General features: G+C 53.3%; 1 protein-coding gene across 1 annotated transcript; it reads right to left on the minus strand.

Annotated features, from left to right (window-relative positions):
• Window positions 1–12,912: 12,912 nt before the first annotated feature.
• Window positions 12,913–19,788, minus strand: TMED3 (transmembrane p24 trafficking protein 3). The gene is made up of 3 exons (XM_072802148.1): window positions 19,561–19,788; window positions 18,329–18,577; window positions 12,913–13,586 (listed from the first exon to the last, which is right to left on the minus strand). Exons 1-3 carry the CDS (start codon window positions 19,759–19,761, stop codon window positions 13,350–13,352), a joined length of 687 nt encoding a protein of 228 aa, XP_072658249.1. The 5' UTR covers window positions 19,762–19,788; the 3' UTR covers window positions 12,913–13,349.
• Window positions 19,789–21,990: the final 2,202 nt, after the last annotated feature.

The raw sequence follows: 21,990 nt of genomic DNA on the forward strand, positions 1-21,990 counted from the left end.
CACTATCATGACCTAACATCACACATTTACTGGGTTATTTATTGTGACTGTTCCATATAATGTAAGTCTTGCAGGGCAGGAACTTTATTTATTCATTATTCTCTTTCCAGTGCTTAACAGTGCCCAGAACATAGCAGACATCTAGTAAGTGGTCATTGAACCAACTACTTAATCAGGACTATTGGCCTTTTTTGTCATGAGTTACAACAGGAGTATTTCTCAGTCTTTGGTTTTGTTTATAGCGTGTGCACATGCAGGTTCTAGTATCGACAATCTAAAATTCTGAGTGGTTGGACTCACTTCTCTCTCCTTCTGGATACTGTGTCATGTTTAGAAGTATCTCCCCCAGGCCAAGCTTATTTTAAAGTTGTTTGGAATAAAGTAGGAAATAGATATTTAATTTTTCTGACCTTGAACTTGTGACCATCACTTTGTTTTCCTGTTTGTTTTTATTTGCCTGGTACACCTCTGGTAACTCTTCTATTCTCAATTTTGCAGAATAACTTTGTTCCAGCTGTGTTTCTAGCACACAATGTCTTGTAAATGTTGTCTACAATATAGATTTGTAGGAGTTCTGCTTTGTGAGCCAAACCTTTTCTTCAAATAGGTGAGTTAGGCCATTTACCTTTGTCTGTATGTCAGATATATGTGATGTTAGTTCTTTTATGCTATTCTTATAGCTTGTATCTCTGCTTCAAACTCTTCTTTTATAAAGGCAATTGCTTCATTATTTTTTAATTGATAATGACATATTTGGCCATAACTTTTATCTGCCCCATGCCAACATTTCTGTTTTCCATTTTCAATGTGTTTTCCCAGGTCTTCTTCCTTTTATCTTGTTATATGTTTGGATAGACCAGGGCTTCTCAACCTAGGCACCCTGGCATTTTGGGTCATCCACGGATTTGCTGTGCAGATGTTCAGAGGCATCCCAGGACCCCACCCCCTAGATGCCTCTTCTCCAGTTGTGACAACCAAAAATATCTCCAGACATTGCCAAATGTCCCCTGGGGGCAAAGTCACTCCCTGTTGAGAACCCCTGCATAGATCAGGAGCTCCTACCTTTGGTTGCTTACCTCTGAGAAAGGATTTTCCCCATGTATGATGATGACCCCTGCTCAGGTCAGGCATGAATCTCCCCTGAGACACAGGGTGAGGGGGTGAACAAGTGCCCATGCCCTCTGCTTCTCCGACCTACCAGGCCTGGCAGCTGTTGCTCTCCTCATGGTGTGTCTCTCCCCTCTACCAGCCTTGCCAAGGGTAGCCCAAAGCCTACCCCTAAAATCTCTCCGAGGATGAAGCCCAACTTCTCTTATGGTAATTCAGACTATTCACTGGCCTCCTCATCTCCACTACTGCTCACACACTCATCCCCCTCTCCTCCCATGGCCCAGCCAGCCAGAGTCCTGGCTTCCCAAAGCACTCAAGCTGCAGGACACCCCTGTGCCTTTGCTTCCCACCCACCACCCACCCCGCCACCCGTTCTCCTTCTTCCCCACTGGCTTTCAAGCCCCATCCCTGGAGCTGCCTCCCCCAACAAGGTTCTCTGGTCCTGCCCTGCCTCAAGCCTGGACCTCGATGAATCCATAGGTGCATGAATTAGTGGGTGGACGCATGAATGAATGATTTGCTTTTCTTACTGATTTCATTCTTGCCAGCAGTTTGGCTTATTGAAAAATAAGTGAAGGATGTCATTTCCAAGTTATGTCAAATCGAGATAGAGAACAATGATACATTTAATGAGGAAAAACCTGGGGAAATGACTGTTTGTATTTAGCAGCATGAGAACAATTACAGCTGACTCATTGTTTACGGCATGCCAGGTGTATCGGTTACCTACTGCTGCATAACAAACTACTCTCCAATTCAGCAGGTCATAACCACAATCACCATTTATCAGTTTCAAGGGGTCAGGAGTTCAAGGCTGACTTAACCAGGAGGTTCTGGCTCATGAAGAACCATGAAATTGCAGCCAAGATGTTGGCTGGAACTGAGAAGCATGAATGCAGCAGTGCTCAACAATCTTAAAGCCCCTGATACTCTGTGAATAATCCCCATCCACCGGATTTCTCTGCAGAGACACATTTCTCTGCTCAGAAGCCAACTGCTTTTTACCAGCCCAACCCTTAAAGCAAAACAGAGCTTCATCGGTGTTTCCATGCTGTCCTCTTGTGGTCATTTCTCACATTGCTGCAGTTCTAAGATAAAGATGAAATTCACTTTGTTTTCATGGAAAAAACTAAGGTATTAAATATGGTACTTTGGACAGTGTTTACTGGGAGCAGTGGAAATATGCATTTTTGCAGATAAATAAATTTGGAGAATAAATTTTGGAGAATCTATTCTCACCGCGAAGTAAGACACTCAGCCCAGAGGTGTATGAGGGTCTGCGGCCGCACAGGCAGGGCTGGGTCAGGAGTCCAACACTTACTGCCCTCACCCCTGCTGTGGTGGAGGGGGATCTCCTCTCTGATTGCGCTGGGATGACACTCCATTCCCCACATGGTGCTCCTTGTCCTCGGGCTTCTAGACTCACATCAGGATCCATACCATGGACCCCTTGGCCTCAGACTAAGAGCCCTGGCTCTCCTGGTTCTGCAGCCTGCATTTGGCAGACCCAGGGACTTCTCAGCCTCCAGGACCATGTGATCCAATTCCTACAGGAAATGTCCTGTCATAAATCCTATGGCTTCCATTTCTCTGTATCTCATACACCAGTCTGGAAGAATATTCCACCTCCATGCACCAGAGTCACAAGGACAGAATCAGTAGCTCTCTCTAAAAAAAAAAAATTTTAAATTAAAAAAAGGAATGGATCTTATTAATCCATTTATTAATCCAATTTATTTTTCAGAGCCTCTTGAGAGGGCCAAAGAGCATCCCTCAGTCTACTCTTACAAGCTATATGGCCTTGGGGAAAGTTGAATCATTCTCCATGACTTGGTTTCCTCCTTATAAAACAGGAACGTCAGTGGGCCCCATGTCATAAAGCTGTTTGGAGCGCTAAGTGAAAGGATGCACATAAAGCACTTCAAACGGTGGTCGGCCCACAGTAAGAGTAGAGTGTGATTCTTCTGTGGTTGTCATAATTAGGGTGACTTCTTAAATTCCCAGGAGGAAAAATAAGGAGGTAAGCATCTACACCTTGCCCCCCATCTCTCCGCACTCCCTAATTCTCAAGTTCAGCTTGCTTACTATTAAATCACTGTCCAATGATCAGGACTGATAGAATGTATTCTAAGCAGATTTTTCCTGGTTCCCTGGGGCTCCACCTTGGCGACTTCTTCCAGAATGGGTGCTCCATCCCCTGAGTTCTAGATTCTACCCTCGTCCCCTGTTCCCCTGCATCTGGATGACAGCTCTTCCTGGGACTGTCCTTGCCCCGTTCCCTCTGTATCTGGAGTTCCCTGCAGACACGGTGTTGCTGTCTCCTCTGGGAAATGTCCCGGAAAATCTGGAAATCACATGATGTCTCCCCCATGTGGACCATCTGCTCTTTGGTCTCTGTGTTTATAACCACAAGTCACACGTGGATGGTTTAGTTTCCTGGAAGCCAAGGACCTGGCCAGGATGTCTATGGTTCTGCTGCACGTTTCCTGAAGTGCAAGGCACCCTTTTAAGCTGAGAATTTACATCTTCGTTTATGTTTTAAAGCGTTAGGTTTTTTAAAAAGCCAGGAACTTGTGGGATGCCTGAGTAGCTCAGTGGTTGAGTGTCTGCCTTTGGCTCAGGGCCTGATCCTGGGGTCCCGGAATCGAGTCCTACATCGGGCTCCCTGCATGGAGCCTGCTTCTCCCTCTGCCTGTGTCTCTGCCTCTCTCTGTGTGTCTCTCATGAATAAATAAATAAAATCTTAAAAAAAAAAAAGCTGGGAACTTGCTGTTGTGGTTGCATTTCCTCCTCCAGGGACACGGATGACCTGCACAGGGCACGCTCCCTTATGCAAATCCCTCAGTCTGTCCCCAGTAACTTTCAGCTTGGTGCTCTGTGTCTGTTTCGAGCACCTGTCTTGGGCTCTTCTCCAGACTCTCTACCTATGACCGGGAGGCACCTGTTCTATTTGGTGTCTTCAAACTGAGGATCCCTTCTGGGATGGTCCTTCCTTCTTGCACGTGTTTCCTGAGACGAGAGAGTACTTTCTCATGTCTTCCATTATAGTATCAGCTCTTCTACAATTTCTTGTGACTCTTCTCTGAAGCTGCATTGCTATTTTTCTTTCTTTAAGAATATGGGGGGGAAAATGTGTTTGTACTGCTCTGCCTCTTGGGGTAACTCTCCCTCAAATCTGTCCTTTGTGTGCCTCTCATCTTTTGCCTCACTCTTATGCCTGGTCTGGGGCTGTCACTCCTGCTTCTGACATCTTGGCCACTGGCCTTCAAGAAAAGTGTGCAGGGAAGCTGGCGTGGAGAGCCTGGCCTCAGATGCCTGCTTGCTGGCTCCTCGGGGCTTCCCAGGACAGGCTTCTGCTGGGCAATCTCTCCATCTTCGGCACCACCAAGGAGATGGCAGTTTCCAGCGACACCCAACCAACCACAGGTCTGCTGGAGGCAGTTGTGTGAGGGTGGCTACACACCTGCCACTCTCCTGCCCACCCATCTGACAAGCCTGTCTTCCAACCCCCCATGCCTTCCCACTAGGAGGAGAGGACTGGAGCAGGGGCCACCTCTGCCGCTCCCACGCAGCCTCTAGAGACACCATTTCCAACCCTGCTGCTCGGCCATCCAGGACAACACCTCCTTCTCTTAGGACAGTCTCAACCCACTAGAATCACTCTAGGCATCTCCCCCGCCCTTTTAAGCATCGCCGAATTTGACAGCCACTCCTCATAGCTAGGTATTTGGGACTGTGACCTTCTGTGGTTTTAGGGATTTAAATTCTAAATTCTCTGATTAGCTTGGGTTGACCTCATGGAACAGCAGTGGGATGGGGAGGAGGAAGGAGTCTGCTTCCTACATCAGAGTCCAAGACTGTTCTCTTAGCATAGTTACTATTGTGCCATGATCTCCTTTAAGAGCTGACTCCAGAGACTCAGGGGTCGTCTACAAGTCTGCTCCTGATTCTCGGTAACTGCCTGGAAACACCAGTGCTTAGGGCGACATATTTTCTCCAGTTTCTTACCACTCAGGTGAGTGCCTATCAGTTAACCACACTGATTTCAGAACAAACCATGCTCAAGGGAGAAGCTGCCTGGATACCACCCTGTTTTACTTTGTTTGAGAATGTTCTACTGCCGTTGTTTATGGTCACTGTGGTCTCAAACACAAGGGTTTGGGAGCCTCAGGAACCAGAAGTCTGGCTTGAACACACTCAGCTGAGCCAGAACTGGTTCCTGCGCACCACTGAAAGCCGAAAATAGACCTACAAATGATTAAAACAGTCTGATCAGGTTCTTGGAGGGGTTCTCCAGGATGGGACAGGAAATGTGGAGAAGCAAGCCATATGTGAAGCCTGTTGTCTCCTGTGGCCAAATATTGGACTCAGAAACATAAACCAGCAGGAGCAAAATAGGACAAAGCTATGTCAGAATCCAGAACCATAACAGCTCAGTAGTTCTGAGGGTAAAAAAGACTTTTTTCAGAGTTACATGGAGCGAAAAATGGTTGCTTTCCATGCAACTCACAAGGTCCAAGCAGGCTGGTGCCAGGTGAGCAGGGAAGACCTGCCTGACCTGTTACTGCCACCAGAGTGGAAAAGCAGGTGCTTCCCAAAGTTGCCCCATAGCCTGTCAGCCAGCTGTGTTAGATCATGCTTGTGTGTGTTTGGCCAAGATGCTCTGTCTGCATTCTTACAATTTTTGCCTGAGGACATGTCACAGGGGAGTGGTCATCCCCGGGGATCTGCTCCAGGTGAAGTTCTTGCAGGCATGCACCCTGGCCCGTGGCTCTCCAGAGATGAGTCTTCTCCTAGAATATGGGAGATGGAGCTTCACAGGGGTTAAATTGGAGAAGGAGCAGATCAAGGTCCAGTGGAAGCTGGGCGGGCAGCAGCTACTCCTCTCAGTGTGGACCGGGGGCGGTCCTCTCAGCGTGGGCTTTACCTGGGCCACAGTTGTGTCTACAGCCGGAAGATGCACCTGAAACTCTGACAGTGAGGAAATTAAGCTTCTCCCCACTCTGCGTCTAGAATAAAACACCATAAACAGTAGACCAGATGCTTTTGTTCAGAACCTCGCGCAACACAGAGATATAATCTCTGGGAAACTGCACCCAGATCCTGGAGCCTGAAGGAGGCAATCGTTAGCCCCTCACAGCTCAGTGAGGCTGGGGGCAGGCTGCAGGCTTTGACTTGTCTGAGGAGTTGCCCATCCTGCCTCAGGACAGTGGCCAAGCCTCTCAAAGGCAGTGCGTTCCTGATGATAATCAACTATCGAACTATCACTGTCTGTATCTGGGCATAAAAGATGAGCATTGTCCTTAAGAGAAACTCACTCCTTTGCAAGTGTCTTAAAGGGAGGAAGGTTCTAGTAAAACAGGGGCTTCAGGTTGCCCTAAGTACTCCCCACTCCGCCCACCACACCTAGCTCATCCCTGTTGCTTCAGTGGAAGCCGCTCTGGAGTGTGCGAGGCCTGGTGCTCTCTGGGTGCCCTGGCGGGAAAGGTCTGGATCTTCTGAACCAGGGGAGTCCTCAAGGGTCCACTGCAGGACGTGCTTGCATGCTATCCACTCCACCCGTGGATGATGGAAATTCTGACTTCCTCTCGAGTCTCCTCACACACACACAAGACACTCACAGTGCTTCTGATAGCAGGTGGTTCCCCACACCGAGCAGCTCTGCGGCACCCACGGGGTGTCCTCATGTCACTTGCCTCTGTCATCTACCAGGAGACGGTGTCACATCCCGCCAGCCAAGGGCCCAGTCCTGCCCAGCTGTCCCTACATCAATCGCCAGTTACGAGGTCAGCCTGTCACCTGTGTTCCTGACCCACCGGCCACAGATCGGAGGTTCTCATGTTCCCTTCTCAAGTTCCATTAATTTGCTAGAGTGGCTCTTGGAGCTCAGGAAAGCAGTTTAGTTACTGCTCACAGTTTATTATAAAAGAATATGATAAAGGAGGCAGGTGAACAGCCAGATGGGAGAGGCCTCAGGCGAGGTATGGGGAGGGGTGAGGAGCTTCTGTGCCCTCCAGGGGACCCCTCCCAACACCCCCATGTGTTCACCAGCCCGGAAGCTCCCCGCACCCTCCACTGCTGGGAGTTGTATGGAGGCTTCACCACGTAGGCGTGATCCTTCATTGCAGTCTCTTCCACTCTCCTCTCTGGAGAATGGGGCGTGGGGCTGAAAATTCTGAAGTTCTGAGTGTGACCAGGTCTTTCCCACGACTGGCCCCCCACTTGGGAGCCTCCCAGTGTCACCTCATTAGGACAATAGATGCCTCTGGTGCTCCTATTACCTAGGAAACTCTAAGAGTTTCAGGAGCCAAGCCAGTGCCAGGGGATAGATGTGTCCAAGCGTTTCTTCCTAAGTCATGAGCAGCATGCCGCGTTTGGATCTTAGGTGTTTATGTGAGAGTTTTTCTCATTGGTTACACTGTCACCATTCCTCATTTAGAAAAATGCAGATGTGGGCAGCCCTGGTGGCTTAGCAGTTTAGAGCCACCTTCAGCCCGGGGCATGATCCTGGGGACTCAAGATCGAGTCCCACGTCGGGCTCCCTGCATGGAGCCTGCTTCTCCCTCTGCCTGTGTCTCTGCTTCTCTCTGTGTCTCTCATGAATAAATAAATAAAATCTTTTTTTAAAAATGCAGATGTGTGTCTATCTTCATCCCTGTTTTCATTTCCCACACTGTATTCTCTGCTTTCCAGCTTCTCATTGGACAGATCCCGCGTTCTTTTCCTGACCTCAAAGTTGTCATTTCTGATTTTGTTCCTATGGTGGTTGCTCTTCACTTAAGGCCCAAGCACACACCCATGTAGCCCTGCAGCCTTCTTCAACTCATCAGCAGCAGGATTCCTCCCAGGTTAGTCAGGAACCCGCCCTGTGGCATCTCCAACGGCAGCTGCAAACACAGCTGCCCTGGATCAGGACGTGGGTGCTTGGCTGTCACGGGTCTCTTCCTTTCCTCCGGCCTCAGACCGTCCAGACAACAGTCCCCGGGACTGAGGCAGGTGACAGCCCACCTCATCTCTCCTCCTCTGCCCTGCCAGGGCCCCCGAGCAGCTTTCCTATTGATGATTTGGCTGCAGGTGGATTTCTAAATCCATAGTTTGGTTTTGCCTTTTCTGTTGGACACTATCACCCCATTTTCTGGCGGGAAATCTGACTCAGTCTGACGGGCAGAGGACTGGCTCCTCATCTCTGGAGGTGCATGGGGCCTCCCCTTGGCCTTCTGTATTCCTGCCGGTCATTGTGTGTCCACGCGGGTGCTGAGCGTGTCCCTCTGTGGGCTCTGTCCTGGGACCTCCCATCTCCCCTTCACTCGAGGTATTTCACTACCTCATGCATGTTTTTCTTCCTTGCACTGCATGCACCCCCACCTCCTCCCACCTCCCTTGGCTTCACCTTCTTATTACCCAGCTCCTCAGGGCGGGATGGCAAACTTTTGGGCACCTCAGCCCCTCTGTGGTCACCTTCACTGCCAGGTTAGCGTTCCTCGTGCACAACCTCTGCACCCACTTCTCTTTAGACTTTTGTAACAGCAAACTGTCATTAAAATCTCACAGCATCGTTATCACATGACTTAAAGGTTCTGGCCCATGTGTCCCAACGGTTTTCCTTCTAATGACACATAGTGATCAGTGTGTAGTGTTGCTGTCACGCTGTCCTCTGGGGCCTTGTTGCCTGGCCTGGGAGTTCATGTGCCCCCAGGCCCAGGAATGCATATGGACCAGAACCCAGGCCAGGCCCTAGCTGGATTCTTTCCAGGGAGTTTAGGACAGGAGGATGGAGCCCAGGATGGGGGGTCGTGGTGTGCAACAATCTGTTCAATCGAGTGCCTGTGACTGTCAGGGACAGAACAGGGCTGAGCGGGCACCCTAGGACAGCTGGTCAGCTTGCACCTATTCTTGCCAGCCATGCCTGCCGACCTCGGACAGGGCCTGTGATCTGCACTCATTGTCCCCCAGACACAGCAGTGTGAACTGCTGCCCTGACTCTATGAGGAGGGAAAGGCGTTGGCAGCCTCAGGACAACAGGGGACTGGTGAGTCAGAGCCCAAGAGCTCCTCTTCCAGCCTCACTCTCAGCAACCCCCACCTTTCCACATGCCGCTCCGTGGTCGGGTATGTAGGGAAGTCCTCAGGTGCAGGCTTCCCCTGCTTCTGTGGTTTCTCCAGGCTGGGTGTGGAGGATGGGTGCTTGCTGGGCCACCAGCCTGAAGATGACCTGGGGTCTCCATACACATCCCTTCATGAGCACACACACACACACACGCCCACACACATGCATGCCCCTTGCTGCCCATCCACCAGGTCCAGTACAAACTCAGCACATTCTGCAGCGCTGGCTGGACCACATATAAACCAAGGGTCACTTCACATGTGTGGTCCACCTGGGCTTCAGACCTGAGGACCAGTCCTGCTGAGCTGCCCTTTCATCAGAAGACATAAACAGACAATTATCTAAAGAAGACATACTCATGGCCAACAGATATAGGAAAACATGCTCCACATCACTTGCCATCAGGAAAATACAAATCAAAAAACTATAATGAGATACCACCTCACACCAATCAGAATGGTTAAAATTATTAAGACAGGAAACAACAAATATTGGAGAGGATGTGGAGAAGGGGAAACCCTCTTGCATGTGGTGGTGGGAATGCAAACTGGTACAGCCACTCTGCAAAAGTGTGGAGGTTCCTCAAGAAGTTAAAAATAGAGCTACCCTACGACCCAGCAATTGCACTACTGGGTATTTACCCCAAAGATACTGATGTAGTGAAACATCGGGACACCTGCACCCCAATGTTCATAGCAGCAATGTCCACGATAGCCAAACTGTGAGAGGAGCCATGATGTTCTTCGACAGATGACTGGATAAAAACATGGTCTATACGTATGACGGAATATTACTCAGCCATCAGAAAGGATGAATATCTACCATTTACATCGATGTTGATGGAACTGGAGGGTCATGCTAACAGAAATAAGTCAGAGAAAGACAATTATCATATGGTTTCATTCATATGTAGAATTTAAGAAACAAAACAGGATCATAGGGAAAGAGAGGAAAAATAAAACAAGATGAAATCAGAGAGGGAGACAAACCATAAGAGACTCAGGAAACAAACTGAGGGTTGCTGGAAGGAAGGGGGTGGGGGTTGGGGTCACTGGGTGATGGGCATTTAGGAGGGCACATGATGTAATGAACACTGGGTGTTGTATACAACTGATGAATCACTGACCTCTACCTCTGAAACTAATACACTACATGTTAACTAAATTGAATTTAAATTAAAAAAAAAAAAAAAAAAAAAAAAAGATGAGTTGCCCTGCTTGGCGTATGGAAGAATAGATTCCACTTAATACTTTAATTGCCTGAAATTAAAAAAAAAATTGCCTGAAATACAATTTTATAAATCAAAAATGAGAATGTGGCTTTTACTACTTTGCAATTAAAAATGCAACTCAAACACACCCTCCCCTTGAAGGCAAACCATATAAGGAGTCAGATGACTGGCCATCCAAGAGGCAAAGCCTTGACTCTGTCTTCCTCCCCAGATCCCACAGCCACCTGACCCACCTGTGCCTCCCCTCCTTTGGCAACGGGCACTCCTAATAAGAAAGGAGACTTTATTTAAGATCTATTTATTTGAGAGAACGAGAGAGCACACGTGAGGGGGAGGGATGTGAGGAGTAAGAAGCCTGATGCAGGGCTGGACCCCAGGACCCCAGGATCATGACCTGAGCTGGAGGCAGATGCTTCACTGACTGAGCCCCCAGGCGCCCTGAAAGGCGATGTTTTAAAGTGAATATTGAGTCATGTTCCACAAGGAAGTATGGATGTGCCAAGTGGCATCCACGGAGGGCTGAGCAGTAGCAGGGTCATCTCCTAGGGGTGGCATGACAGGCTCCAGCAGCCCAGACCATGGCATTTCCTTCTCCAGCTCCCAGTTCTCCACATAAGCCCCCAAACACATGGCATCTTCTTAGGAAAGTATGGCTGTCGTCTGCCACCCTCATTAACCTCAGGGCAGCAACTGCCTTCTATTGTATTTTGCACGGCTTGTTTTGGGATAAGGCAAAATGAGAAAGCCCCAAAGTGGGCACAGCGCAGGGGAGTGGTTGGACTGCCCATCCCCACAGGGAGCAGCAGAACGTCAGGCTGCAGGTTTCATGTTTACAGGTAGATGTTCGAGCTCTTAGGCACCATCACATCTGGTTTATTTACTCATGTTTTCTTGGACATTCTGAGGAAAGAGCTAGAACTAGCAGGTGTCCCATCAGCAGCACGCGGGGCACATTCACAGACAGACGCAGTCCCGCAGCAGGGCCAGAAGGAGCAGAGTGCAAGCACAAGGTACAATCACAGGAGCCCGGCCTTTCTGGGGGCTGCTCTCCCAGGGGCCCAAGGTCACGACCCTCCGCTAACGCTGGCTTCCCAGAACCTGCAGCAACTGACCATCCATCCATCCCTCCCTCCTTCCCAGTCTGAGGAGGATATCAATTTTTTTTAAAGTGATTGATTTGAGAGAGGAGGAGAGCTTGCAAGAAGGGGCAGGGGCAGAAGGAAAAGCAGCCTCCCTGCTGAGCAGGGAGCCCAACAAGGGGCTCGACCCCAGGACCGAGATCATGACCTGAGCTGAAGGCAGATGCTTCACCAACAGAGCTGCCCAGGAGCCCCAGGAAGGTATTATTTTTTTAAATAAGGGAGAAGAAATAGTATCAAACAGTTATGAACAGACAAGCAGCATCCCTCACTGAACCAAGCTAGGCAGGCCCCATGGAGCTTCTCTGCTGCACGATGCAAACCGTGCCTCTGTGCCTACAAGGCAGGAAGAGCACCAGCCAGGCAGCTGGCTTTCGGATTGCTCGGAAGATGCCTTTAGGGTAGACCTCAGATCTTCCATGGAGACCTACTTCAGAGACACTCGGTCAGACGCACTAACTTCCAACAGGCGAGGCCATCTGCTCAGCAACTGGTACATGTTAAGATCTGAGTCTGCAGGAGGCCTTGCAGCAGCGAGCAAAGCCATCCCCCTGCCCCACAACCCCATGGTGGACCTTACATCCCACGAGGCACGAGGGACAGTACATGCACAAGTGAACATCTGTGTCAGTGGTGACACATAGCTGAGAAGTGAAGCAGGGGTGGGGAGGCAGGAGGCAGGGGCAGGTGGGGCGACCCCATCTTGAACGGAGTGGTGAGGGTCGACCTGCGGGTAACATAACATCTAACCATGATACGATCACACAGGTATCAGGGAGAGGTGTTCTCATGGGACACTGCGTGTGCAAAGGCCCCAGGGCAGAGGCATAGCCTGGTGCGTGGTAGGAAAAGCAAGGAGACCTGGGAGGGGTGAATGACGACACGGGGTCGAGCAGCCAGTACCCAAAGAGGCGAGACTTCACAGGCCCCCATGGCCTGAGGGACACGAGGAGCCACGGAGGGTGTCGACCAGGGAAGACATGGTCTGACCTAAGGTTTACAGAGAGAGACCAGCGTGGCTGCTGTGGAAATGGCACGCAGCACAGCCACTGACTGCTCTGCTCTGTCCCCTCCTGTCCTCAGCCCCTGTGCTGGGACAACGATCAGATGCCTCCACAGTGACCTTCGGAGTCTGACCCTAGAGGATAACCAGCTCCCACTTCACTGCTTTCATCCATGGGAGGAGGGCAAATGACCCCAGGCTCTGCTCCCCAGCAAGCAGCACCTCGCACACGCCTCATGGGCAGCAGGTGTCCCCCACCCTGCACGCCCACGTTCCCAGGACACTGCACGCTCTGTCAGGGCAAAGAAATACAAGCACTAGGGTCCATGGGGCTCCTGCTTAGTTTTTATTAGGCAGAGTGCTGCCTCTGGGAGGCACGCAACTCACCTCAGGCAGCACCCAGCCACAGGCCCTTGCTGCTTACTCAGAGGTCTCCTCTGCTCTCCATGGAGCCCAGCCACATGGATAGCCCTTCCCCTCCATGGAGGACAGGACACACACAAGCCCAGCGATCCACACTCTGTGGAGCACAGTAAGCGCCCTGAGCCGCCCCCAGGAAGACTGGGCACTGGGGGTCCTCATACAGCCAGACCATGGGCCCTGCCCTACCGAATGCCCTCCTTGGGGCCACACGGGCTGCTGGGCTCTGCAGGCACTGGCTGCTGGGGGGCCACCTGTGTTCCCTGCCCTCGGGGAGCCCCAGGGCCGCCCTGGGGGAGCCGCTGCAGCTTGGCGGCAGGGCCCGGGGCAGGACGCAGACCTAGGAGTGCACCGCCCGGGGGCTGGCTCGCTTCTCCGTGAAGAAGCTCTTCAGCAGCAGCACCTGGCTGAAGCTGACCACGAACAGGGCAACCGTCTCGCCAACAGACCAATAAGACACCCGGCTGTTGAGGTCTTCTGCCCGCGCCCGGTCCTGGGCCTCGCGGAGCCGGTAATGTGTCTGGGAGTCAATCACGGTCTTCAGGGCCTCGTGGATGGTCACACAGGCGGACTCCATCTGCGCAGGAAGAAAGAGGCAGTCACACTCCCCCCAAGAGAGGAAGGCGGCCCACACCCTGGCAGCACGTGTCTGTGCGAAGGGCATCTGCACCTCACTTCCATCTTCAGGTGAGCTAACGGGCTCAGGGAGGGTAAGGACCTGGGCCACCCTTGCAGGTTGGCATGTGGCAGTCAGGCCTGCACTCACCACCTGAGTCCCGAGCCAAACGCTTTCAAGAGTGTTCTCTTCACACTCCTGACACCCGACAGGCAGGGCCCATGGCCCTTACCACGCTGGGTGCCGATGAGGGAACAGAGGCTCAGAGACGCCATGTGATGTGCCCAAGGTCACACAGCTAACAAGCAGCAGGGAAGTAAATGACAACCGTGTGGGGCTCCGCTGCTGAACACAATCTCTGCATAGTGTCCTGTACACACACACACAGGAACACGTGCCTCTCATATACATCACACACACGGGTTTACTATACCTGCCATAAAGAATCCTGAAACCGTCCCAGCAGCACTAGGACGCCCGGCCCTGATGGCAGCGCCTGTGACAGGATGAGCTCTCCTTCTGGATAGCACAGCCTTCCTCGATGTGGCAACCACCCAGGGTGCCCGACCTGATCCCATAAGCCCTCCCAAGGAGTAGATCAGGTGTGCCACCGCTGGCCCTGAGGATGGAGAGACGCATGCAGGGACCAGAGGAAGGCCTGGGGCTGGTGCACGAAGCCAAGGAAATCAGGCCACGGTCCTTCAGCTGCAAGGAACTGAATCCACCGACAGCCTCCCAGAGCCCCGTGATGAGGTCCCACCAGCCACGCCCTGACCCAGCCTGGGAGGACCCCAGCCAGACCCAGCCGAGTGGCCGGACTTCCCACCTGCGGGGTGGAGGTAATAAAAGGGTGTGGTTTGAGGCCATCAGGTGCATGGTGATCAGAACTCATGTACATACATCTGTGGTCATGAGTTCTCACAGGCAATCTCTAACATGTGAGTTCATCCAAGACCTAGTAAGTTCTATCCCAACAACACGTTCTCGGGCTGCAGCAGTTGCAAAGCATCCAACATTCACCTGCTTCGGTCCCCAGACTGCAGAGGTGAACCATCCACACAGTGAGCATAAGGAGGGGAGACCGAGTCACTGCGCCACCACCTCACTGACCCCCAAGACCCTCCTCTCTCTCACAAACTAAACCGTCCCCAGGAGACAAATGGGAGACTCCAGCCAAAAAGTGCCATTGGCTTATTCCTCTGGCTGGGAACTCCTGACTCTGGGCCACATGAGGAAAGACAAGGGCGTCCCCTCAGCCTTGTATTCAGGAGGCTGTGTCCTGGGTCCGCCTGACAACCAGCCTACCTCCCAGGGCCACGGGTCTCCTCCATGCACATGGCTGGCCCTCTCCTCTGGCCTGTGGGTAAGAGGTGGGAAGAGCCACACAGATGGAGTAGTGACAAGGTCACCAAGCATCAGATGGAATTCACAGAACCCTGTGGGCAGACTCCATAATAAAGGACAGCCTGTGTGGCCTCCAATGGGCTGCCCAAGGGGTACCTCTATACTGCTTTCTGGGTGGCATCCTGCAGGCCCTGCCATCTTGGGTCATAATCTCTAGGCCAAAGTAGTCGGCACTGGGTAGATAGCTCGTACCTACTGTTGCTTGATGTTGAGAAACAGCCAGCTGATCCTAGAAGGGATCCTGATGTCAAGAAGCTGGTCCCCAAGGGGACTTTCAATGCCAACTGGCTTCAATGACAGCCTTCAGCAGGACCACTCTGGGCACAGACCTCTGTGCTGGAGGTGATGGTAGCCTCTGCAGGCACGTTCCCCTCTGCCCCCCAGGCCTCTGGCGATGCCTCTAGAGCTCATGAAAGCACAGCCACCGTCACAGAGGGAACAGGGTACCAATCTGGGAAGGACCAGGGAAGGGGCAGCAGCACAGTCAGGCTTATGCTCTGGGAGCCTGCGTCCAGGTCAAGTCAAGACATGGCATTTCCAGGAGCCTCCCTAGTGCTCACTTCTGGTCACTCCCTGTTATGCAGGAAGATGTGAAAAGTCAACAGGGTCTGCGTTCACACTGCCCTGCCCATCCCTGCAAGACCCGAATCACTGCCGGGGGGTGAGGGCTGCAGATGAGCACCTGTAGGAATGAGACAAGAACTTCAATGGTGCTGGCTGTTCTCTCACAGTCTGGACTTCCACTAACACATTCACTCACGTGTACGGCGATTCATGCCTCACCAGCTTCCGGGCACTGTGCTAGGCCCCAGGGATCAAACACAGAGCAGGCTCAGGCCAGTCCTGGATGCCACAAGTTCACAGATTAAAGGACAATAGAGAAGACTGGATGCACCCTGAATGGGGCTGGCCAGGGGGGTGTAGCATGGTGGGACCACCCAGGGCTGGTCCTACAGGGGGAGGTGGAGGCACCCTTCCCACAGGAGTGCCCAAGGGGCAGACGGAGGGAGGAAGAGGAAGGACTCAGAAGTCATGGGTGTAGAGGACACATCAGAGATATGCCATGAGAGGCACCACCTGAGCCCTGGGTCAGAGGCCACGGGCCAGATACCGGCCAGAGACAGTTCTGGGCAGAGAGCCGAGGCAACTGCAAAGTCTCAGATCCAACTGGTGACAGGGAAGGGGGCCAGGTCCCAGAGGGTAAGCCACAGCAGGTGCTAACACAGCTTTCCTGGCATCTAGTTAGGACCTGGCACAGCCCCACAGGAGACCCGATGGCACATACCCGGAAGCGTCAACCTCCCACAAGAGCACACTCCATCCCATCCACAGGGACCTTCCACCGGTGCTGGTTTAAGAGGCACCTCCTCGGCCTGGTACCACAAAATTTCAGTTGGGCAATCCGTCCAGCTGCCCGCAGAATCCATTCTGTCTTCCCAGAGCCATGCGGCCTGCAGGGTGGAGTGCAGCCTTCTGCTCTGCCAAGACCACCAGCCCTAACTGCTTTCCAGGGTCTGAGAGCCCCCCGACGAGGATCCTGGTCGCTGCTCCATCGTGACAGTTGGTCCCTGGAGACACCCTGACCTGTCCCCTACCCAGGACCATCCCCTTCCTCCACTGCCCACTGTCATCCTGTCTTGACCACCTGGTGGTGCTCAGGCCTTCAGCCTGTGACCACCAGCACATTCCCCCAGGCCTCGCCTCCAGAAGTCCTCCACTGGCAGGACTACTTGGTTCTTTACAGACTTCAAGAACTCAAAGATGGGGAAGCACGAGCTGACCTCAGAGCAGGCAAAGGAAAACATTTAATCCTCCCAGACCACCAGTGAGGCAGCCCCAGGCCTCTGACCAAGTCCCCGTGGCCTCCAGCCCTGGCCTGGACCTCGGTCACTCTGGATCCTGCTCTTTCATCCTAGTATGGATTCCTTTGCTAACATAGCTGACAGGTTGTGCAGGCTCCCACACAGAACCTGCCCAGGCTGCATCTTCTACCAGAGTCATACAGCCAGGCTCAAAGCCAGTGCTGCCAGCACACCTCTCCATACGTGGCCACTAGCCACCTGTGATGCTGAGCACCAGAAATGCTGCTAGAGAGCCAACAAGGAAGGGGTTTTTAAATTTAATTTTAACACATTTAAATTGTTACAGCCATGTGTAGCCTGGCCAGTATGCTGGACAGCGCACCACTAGCCTTCCACCACTCGGAGAGGGCAGAGGAGCCCATGGGCAGAGCCACGGAGGAGCAGGGGCCACCTAGAGGCAGCCCAGAACATGACCTGGCCCTGGTGGAGACTCAGATGCTCTGGCTCTGGTCCAAGAACAGTGGCCACAATGATCCATTCCTGTCTTGCAGGGTTCCCTGGGCCCTGTCACTCAGTGACTGGACAAATACTCCTTGCCAAGCTCCAGGCACTGGGATGCAGGGGATAGCAAGGTAAATGACATGGAGCGCTGGCCTCGGGAAGCTGGGGGCCTCCACGTGAGAGGAGCTTTACCAGCAGGGGTGGGGGGAAACAGATGAAGGAGCCTGGGATCAGATTATCACTGACCCCGAGAGCCATGCACATGGGAGAGGACTATCTGCCCCGATTCCAGAGTATAGGGCCCCTGCTAGGAGTGCACCGCCCAGTGGGACATATCTACCAGCCTGCCCTGCACACAGATGCACCACATGACTGTGAGCGGCAGGAACGCACATGCTGTATGTCACTTCTGGGCAGGGGCTTTAAGAAACAGGTGGGGCTTTCTCATGCCCCCTTCTTCTGTGGTCAGGGATAGAGGGGCCTGGAGTCCTGAAGGGCAGCAGAGAGATGACAGGAAAGAGAAACCCCAGGTTCTTAAGTCAGTCCCTGGAGGAAAGCTCTCCACCAACCTAGATTATCACTTGAATGAGGAAAAATCTTCCACAGTGTTAGGCCATCGACACCTGGGGCACCCCTGCTACAGTGGCTCCTGTTACCGTAACTAACACACCACACAAGCAGGCCCCCGGCCTCTGATGCAGACACACAGTGTAAGGAGAGGGGAGCACAGCACTTCTAAAGCAGTGCTGCTTGCAAGCCTGGGTGGGAACCGAGGAATTCCAGAGGAGAGTACCCCAGGGATCCCGCTAAACAATGCAGGGGGGCCAGAGGGGAACAGTGTCCTCGAGGACTGAATGTGGGGAGGAATGAAGCCCACCCTGAGCCTTCCAGCCCTGCAGCTGGATGGGGTGGTGACGCAGAGCAACAGCCATGACAGGAGCGGAAGAGGGACAGGCTGAAGGCTGAGCCGGCCTATGCCCTCCAACGTCCACTCACCTGCGTGAGAGCTGTGACCCTGTTCCCCATGTCTGGGAGAATGGGGGGCTCGTCACCAACTTGAAAGTCAAAGTAGACGGTCTTATGAGAGAAAGTGGAAAACTCGTTACTGAAGCAAAACTGATAAACGCCCTTGACTTCAGCCCGGTGCGTGAAGCTGTCATACTGCTTCTTGGTCTCTCGGTAGATTGTGTTCCCCAGCGGGTCCTCCACGTAGCAGTCCACGTCGTAGTGGCCTCCAGTGATGACCTGACAACCACAAAGACACCCACAGTGCGCTGTGACCAGCGGGGCAACCACCCAGTAATACATGCCGACCAGGCACCACCATCAGACTTTAGGAATGTTTTTGTTTTCAGGTAATCTTCACAACGTTCTAAAGTAGGTGCCAGGACACTCTGTTTTACTGGGGACTACACTCAAGCTGAGAGAGAAATGGGTCATGGTCACACTGCTTAAAGGTGACAGGACTGAGATCTGAATCCCTGTCTGCAAGTGTGCACTGAGCTTGATCCTCTCCATTTTACAGAGAGGACACTATGGCACCAAGCTCAAGTGGATTGCAGAGCGGGTCTAGGAAACAGTATCCTTACTGATGGGAGTGCGAGAAGGCAAGTGCAGATTAAAGTGGCCGTCGGAGGTAAGAGGGTCCCGGGAAATTCGGAAGTTCAAATTCTCTTTATAAACCTAGGAAGATGGGCACCCGGCAAAGTCACGCAGGCGGTCAACAGCTACAACCCAGGTCCGCCACGGGACGTATCAACTGCCTCCATCTGCCTCCAAACTTCCAGAGTTCCTCTGCACAGGTGGGAGAATTTACTTTGCGGAGTGGTGAGCGCCCTGCGGCTGGAGGGGTTTGGACTAAGCTGACCGGCCCTTGGCAGGGGATTCCTGACCCTGCAGTGACCTCCCAGGCCCCTCCAGCCTCCTAATGAGCGCTCTGCAGCGACAGCGCCTGGGGGACCCCCGCAACCCAGCCACGGTTTCACGCTGCGCACAGAGCTGAAGCCGCATCAGCGACCCGAGCCCCCCGCCCCCCCGCGGCACAAGCCTGTCGCAGCGGCGGCGGCCGGCCAGGACCGGGGAGGGGCCCGCCTCGCAGGGAGGCCGGGAGGCCCGGAGGACGCGCCGCGCGGGCAGCCGCGGGGGATCCGCCCCACGCAGCCCGGCCCCAGCGCACCTGCCGCGCTGCCCCCCATCCCGGCAGCGGGGGGCTCCCCGGGCCGCCCCACCTGGTAGTCCAGGGAGAACCGGACGCCCCGGTCCACGTCCTCGTGGAAACACTGGCGGGCGCTGTCGGGCAGCTCGAAGGTCAGCTCGGCGCCCCGCGGCCGCCCGGCCCGGAGCAGCAGCAGCAGCAGCAGCAGCGCGGCCGAGGCGGAGGTGGAGGCGGAGGCGGAGGCGGAGGCGGACGGCGCGGCCCCGCGGCCCATGCTGCTCGGGGGCTCCGCCGGGTCCCGGGCCCGCGGCGGCTGCGCTGTGCGGCGAGCGGGGCGCGGACGTGGCGCGGCGGCGCTTCCGGGGGCGGACGGCCGGGTGCGCAGGCGCAGACCCGAGCGCTCCGGCGGGGCGCCGAGCCTTCCCCGCTGCGCGTGCGCGCCGGCTCCGCGGGCGGGTCACGCCCCTGCCACGCCCCTGCCACGCCCTGCCCTGGGCGGCCGGGCGCTCCCGGCTCTGGCCCGCCGGCTGCCGCGCGCCCCGGGGGCGCCCCAGGTCCGCACCCAGCCACGGAGGCTGCACGAGGCACGGTGCGGGCCCCGCAGGTGCTGTCTGCACCTCCAGACGCGGCGGGGTGCACGGTCCACCCGGGTCGGCCCAGGCCCGCACGCCTCCCCCCACCCCCCACCCCCCACCCGTCGCAGCGGCTGCACGAAGCACGGTGGCCCACACCGCCCCTCCCTGGAGGACCAGCCTCCGGGTGCAGCAGTAGGCGCCCCCGCCCGCACCGCAGCTGGGGGGCTGCAGAAACAAGGCCTGGGAACACAGAGGACGCCACCTCCGCCTCCCGGTGGAGAGGCTGCAGCGACGCGGGGAGGCGACCTGCGCTTGCACACCTGCGCTCACACGGAGGCGGAACTCGGGTCTCTCTGGCTGGGCAACGCAGAAGTCCCGGCCATCACAAGGTGAAGGTTGTCCTGGCATCACACCCTCCCTCTTTCCCTTTGACGTCTCAAATGTCCCGAAGCTGATCAGTTGATTTACTGCCTTATCCACTACCATTGGCTCCAAAAGATATTTTGTATAATCATTACTACAGGTTTTATAGTCTATGATCAGATAAAACAAAGAGAAAAAGACACTGATTGTGGTCTGGCTACTCAGTAAAGGGTTTTTTCAGGCCAGCATTATCAGATGTGCATCTTGATTTCAGCAAAGATTTTAGCTGCCCATATAGATGTCTACTCAGATGACGGAAGAACTGCCACCAGGCTCGCTGGGCGGTGCATTAACACGCAGACAGATGTGAAAGCAATCACGCATAATGCTGTTGTTAATATTTACTGACTCTGTACAAGACTCAGAGAAGTTATGGAGGACTGTGCCATGGGACTCTTGCCCTGGCTCTGTACTGCTGAACATTATTTTTTTGTTACCCATTTTTTAAAAAAATGTAAGAAATAACCATTTCATATGGACGCAGCCAGGGAAGAAACAAATGACAGATGTAAGAGCAAGATGAGCTTGGCCAGCTGGCGGGCTAAGACTAACAAAATGGAATTTCACCGGGTTTAATGTGAAGTCCAGGTGTAAGTTCCAAGAAAACACCTGCATAGGATCAGAGACGGGATGCCTGACTTGGCAGCCGCTCAAGTCAGAGCACTGGGAGACTGATCATCAACAGGTAGCAGAATGTCAGTCAGCAGAAAGGGATGAACTGGAAAAGGAGCCTTGACTTGCGCCTGTGAATCAAGAGCAGAGCTGTTTCAGCACCTGCAGCGAGCAAGCAGCTATTCCTGGAGGCCACTGTTGCCTGGTCCCAGGCGATGATCAGAGTACATGTGTCATACTACTTTAGGAGGGGGCTAGTATATATAGTAAATTGCCAGGAACGCTTCTCAAACCAGATGAAGTCCGAGGAAACAGGATTTAACCTCAGAGAATAAAATCTAAGAATGAGGAAAGTGATAACTTTAAAAGTTTGCATAACAGGGGTAGCCCCGGTGGCTCAGCAGTTTAGCACCGCCTTCAGCCCAGGGCCTTATCCTGGAGACCCAGGATCAAGTCCCATGTCAGGCTCTCTGCATGGAGCTTGCTTCTCCCTCAGCCTGTGTCTCTGCCTCTCTCTCTCTCTCTCTCTCTCTCTCTCTCTCTGTATCTCATAAATAAATAAATAAAATCTTTAAAAAAATTAAAATAAGTTTGCATAACAGCTACCATTTACTTAGCAAATACAGTGCACCTCCTGCAGTGCTAGCTACGTATGCACTTTGCATATTTTGCATTAATTAATCCTCACTAGCAATCGTGCAAAAAATATTATCTTCCCCCTTTGATGATTAAGAAACAGCAGCTCAGGATGTGTAAAGAAATCACATTTCCGCTTCTGTCGGCCTTTGCTGTGTAACACACTACCCATGGCTGAAGCCAACAATGATTTACAATTTCTCCGAGACAGCATCAGTTGGCTGGATGGTTCTTCAGCTGGCTGGCTTGGACTTATT

Source organism: Canis lupus, chromosome 2 (genome assembly GCF_048164855.1).
Source record: "Canis lupus baileyi chromosome 2, mCanLup2.hap1, whole genome shotgun sequence".
Lineage (NCBI taxonomy): Eukaryota > Metazoa > Chordata > Mammalia > Carnivora > Canidae > Canis > Canis lupus.

Coding starts and splice junctions, on each gene's coding strand:
- TMED3 (XM_072802148.1), bottom strand. CDS start 19,761: ATGGGCCGCGGGGCCGCGCCGTCCGCCTCCGCCTCCGCCTCCGCCTCC. Junction 18,578..19,560: donor GGTTCTCCCTGGACTACCAG/GTGGGGCGGCCC, acceptor TGTGGTTGTCAG/GTCATCACTGGAGGCCACTA. Junction 13,587..18,328: donor GGGTCACAGCTCTCACGCAG/GTGAGTGGACGT, acceptor CTTCCTGCGCAG/ATGGAGTCCGCCTGTGTGAC.